This window comes from Clupea harengus, chromosome 21, assembly GCF_900700415.2.
Source record: "Clupea harengus chromosome 21, Ch_v2.0.2, whole genome shotgun sequence".
Classification (NCBI taxonomy): Eukaryota; Metazoa; Chordata; class Actinopteri; order Clupeiformes; family Clupeidae; genus Clupea; species Clupea harengus.
The window spans coordinates 19446189-19448688 of record NC_045172.1 but is presented as its reverse complement, the minus strand read 5'-3'; the positions used below and the strand labels follow the sequence as shown (position 1 = coordinate 19448688).

General features: G+C 43.7%; 1 protein-coding gene and 1 long non-coding RNA gene across 2 annotated transcripts in view; both read left to right on the top strand.

Annotated features, from left to right (window-relative positions):
- The window catches only part of LOC105911976 (bile salt export pump-like), a gene marked incomplete at its 5' end in the record, with an annotated part of 14604 nt that extends 12558 nt beyond the window's left edge, over positions 1-2046 (top strand). Inside the window, 2 exons of the mRNA XM_031558546.2 lie at positions 818-964; positions 1208-2046. Coding sequence (XP_031414406.2) covers positions 818-964; positions 1208-1408 — 348 coding nt within the window. The remainder of the gene's footprint in view (positions 1-817; positions 965-1207) is intronic.
- A 25-nt stretch (positions 2047-2071) lies between these two features.
- The window catches only part of LOC122128594, a 1982-nt gene continuing 1553 nt past the window's right edge, over positions 2072-2500 (top strand). The window contains exon 1 of the long non-coding RNA XR_006151472.1: positions 2072-2500. This exon is cut by the window's right edge and continues 605 nt beyond it. This is a non-coding gene — a long non-coding RNA (uncharacterized LOC122128594).

Here is a 2500-nt window from a genome sequence, read left to right as displayed (position 1 = left end):
CCGCCTCGCAACCTCAGCCTGGAACCTGAAACCCTGCTGCGTCACTTCATAACAGCAACAACATTGTGGATGCGATAAAAAAAAAGTACCGGATCCAAAAATGTCTCCGGATTCAGGCAATCCAGGTTCCGTGTGGACGTGTCCTTAGAGCAGTCGTTCTCAAAGTGTGGTCCGCAAGTGCCCCGTAGTGGTCCGCGACGGCCACCCTAGTGCCAAAACTCAATGATGCACCTTGACGTTGGGCGGGGCGGGGGGGGGGGGGGGGGGGGGTGGCATAAGAGGCCTCAGTCGAGTTCAATGACTGTGATGTGAGTTATGAGAAAGACAGGGAAAAAGAGAAAAAGAAAGGATTAGAAAGGATTAGAACTGCGCGGGGGGAGGGGGGTTGGTGTAGAGAAAAGAGAGATCAAATGTCAATAAAAGCCTACATTTGACATAGTATTGATCACCATATTAAGAAGTATTGATCCTTTGAGAGCATTTTCAAGGTTTGAAAAATGCAAAAATCGATGATCCTTAAATTGTACTTACAACTGCTCGATGCTGTGAAATGGCAGTTGTGGAACATTTATTAAACTATTAATCAATTTGTTAGTACAAGAGCTTGAAATTGAAATGTGCAGGAGATCACACAAGGCTGTTTTGATGTCTTTAAGTGTCTTCAGCGCCTTGTGTATTTGTGTGTGTGTGTGTGCGCGTGTGTTTGTGTGTGTCTGTGTGTGTTTGTGTGTGTGTGCGTGTGTGCGCGTGTGTGTGTGCGTGTGTGTGTGTGCGTTTGTGTGTGTGTGCTTGTGTGTGTGTGCGTTTGTGTCTGCAGAAGTACGACACTAACGTGGGCTCCCAGGGTTCCCAGCTGTCTCGGGGACAGAAGCAGCGCATCGCCATCGCCAGAGCCGTCATACGCGACCCCAACATCCTGCTGCTGGACGAGGCCACCTCAGCGCTCGACACAGAGAGTGAGAAGGTAGGCATACTGCAGTACCCCCCCTCAACACACACACACACACACATTCAAACATTCACACACACAAACATGACACACAGCTTTGTCTTGAAAACCTTTTGAACTAGTTGTAGTAATTTACATTGTGTGTGTATGTGTGTTTGTGTGTGTGTGCATGTGTGTGTGTATGTCTGTGTATGTGCATGTGTGTGTGTGTGTGTGTGTATGTGTGTGTGTATGTGTGTGTGTGCGTGTGTCAAACAGACGGTACAAGAGGCCCTGGATAAGGCTCGTGAGGGGCGAACCTGCATCGTCATCGCTCACCGTCTCTCCACCATCCAGAACTCTGACATCATCGCCGTGATGGCACGTGGCTACGTCATTGAGCAGGGCAACCACGAGCAGCTCATGGCCAAGAAGGGAGCCTACTACAAACTGGTCACCACAGGGGCCCCTATCAGCTAACACCAACGCTAACACCAACGCTAACATCGCTATGCATTAACATCAGGGATGAGGCTAGGTCATCTAGGGAAGTTATATTAGCACCGATGCTAGGGCTAGGTGAGATGGGGACTTTGCATTAACACATAAAGTGATGGTGACCCTTCCCAACCTCTGCCAGTCTTAGTGGCCATAGTACCTGTCAGACAGCTGTCCGTCTCTTTTGAAAGTTCCGAATAGGTGGATGCAGTCAGGCTGGGTTGAAATGTACAGATTACAGAGGCCAGGAGTGGCATACAGATATTTGTCATTCACAGAGCATCTGTTGACATGATAGCATTCAGAATAGCTGCCACTGATCTTACATAATCTAAAACATATCAGTTACAGTAGCTTTCATAAAGTTAAAGCAATAATTTACAAATATACAGTATAGGCCTTTTGTAATATTTCTACGCTTAAATAATATAGATATGAATTGTATGCATAATAAATAATATACATTATGTGTATTTAAATGGATTTGTCCTCCTGAATTAGTATAGCCAGGAAATGTTTAAATGCTAAACAAACTAAAAAAAATTAAAAGCTCTTAAGGTTAGCCTAGAAAATATGCTTGGAGCCAGGAAGTGACTGAATTTGACAACAACGTAACCAACATCTGAGTTCATATAGCCTGGAAATGTTTAAATGCTAAACAAACTAAAAAAAATTGAAAAGCTCTTAAGGTTAGCCTAGAAAATATGCTTGGAGCCAGGAAGTGACTGAATTTGACAACAACGTAACCAACATCTGAGTTCATTACGTTTTCTGGCATAGAGAGGCAGGCAGATGGCTTCTTAATGTGCATCTAGACCAACTCCTATTATGTGGTTAGTTGATAACGCAAATTATTTTAGACTACCTATAAATATGACAATGTTCATTTTCCTTTGGCGTATTTCATAGTTTCAAACAAATACTCTACCTTACATTTGTACCATTGGGAAGTAAAACTAATTGTCAGATTTTTTTACAATGTATCACAACACCTATAAATGCTGGCAAACTGTCATGCCTTGGGTACAGAATGAAAGTCACAAGTCAATTGTATTGTTGTGGTTTTTTCCCATT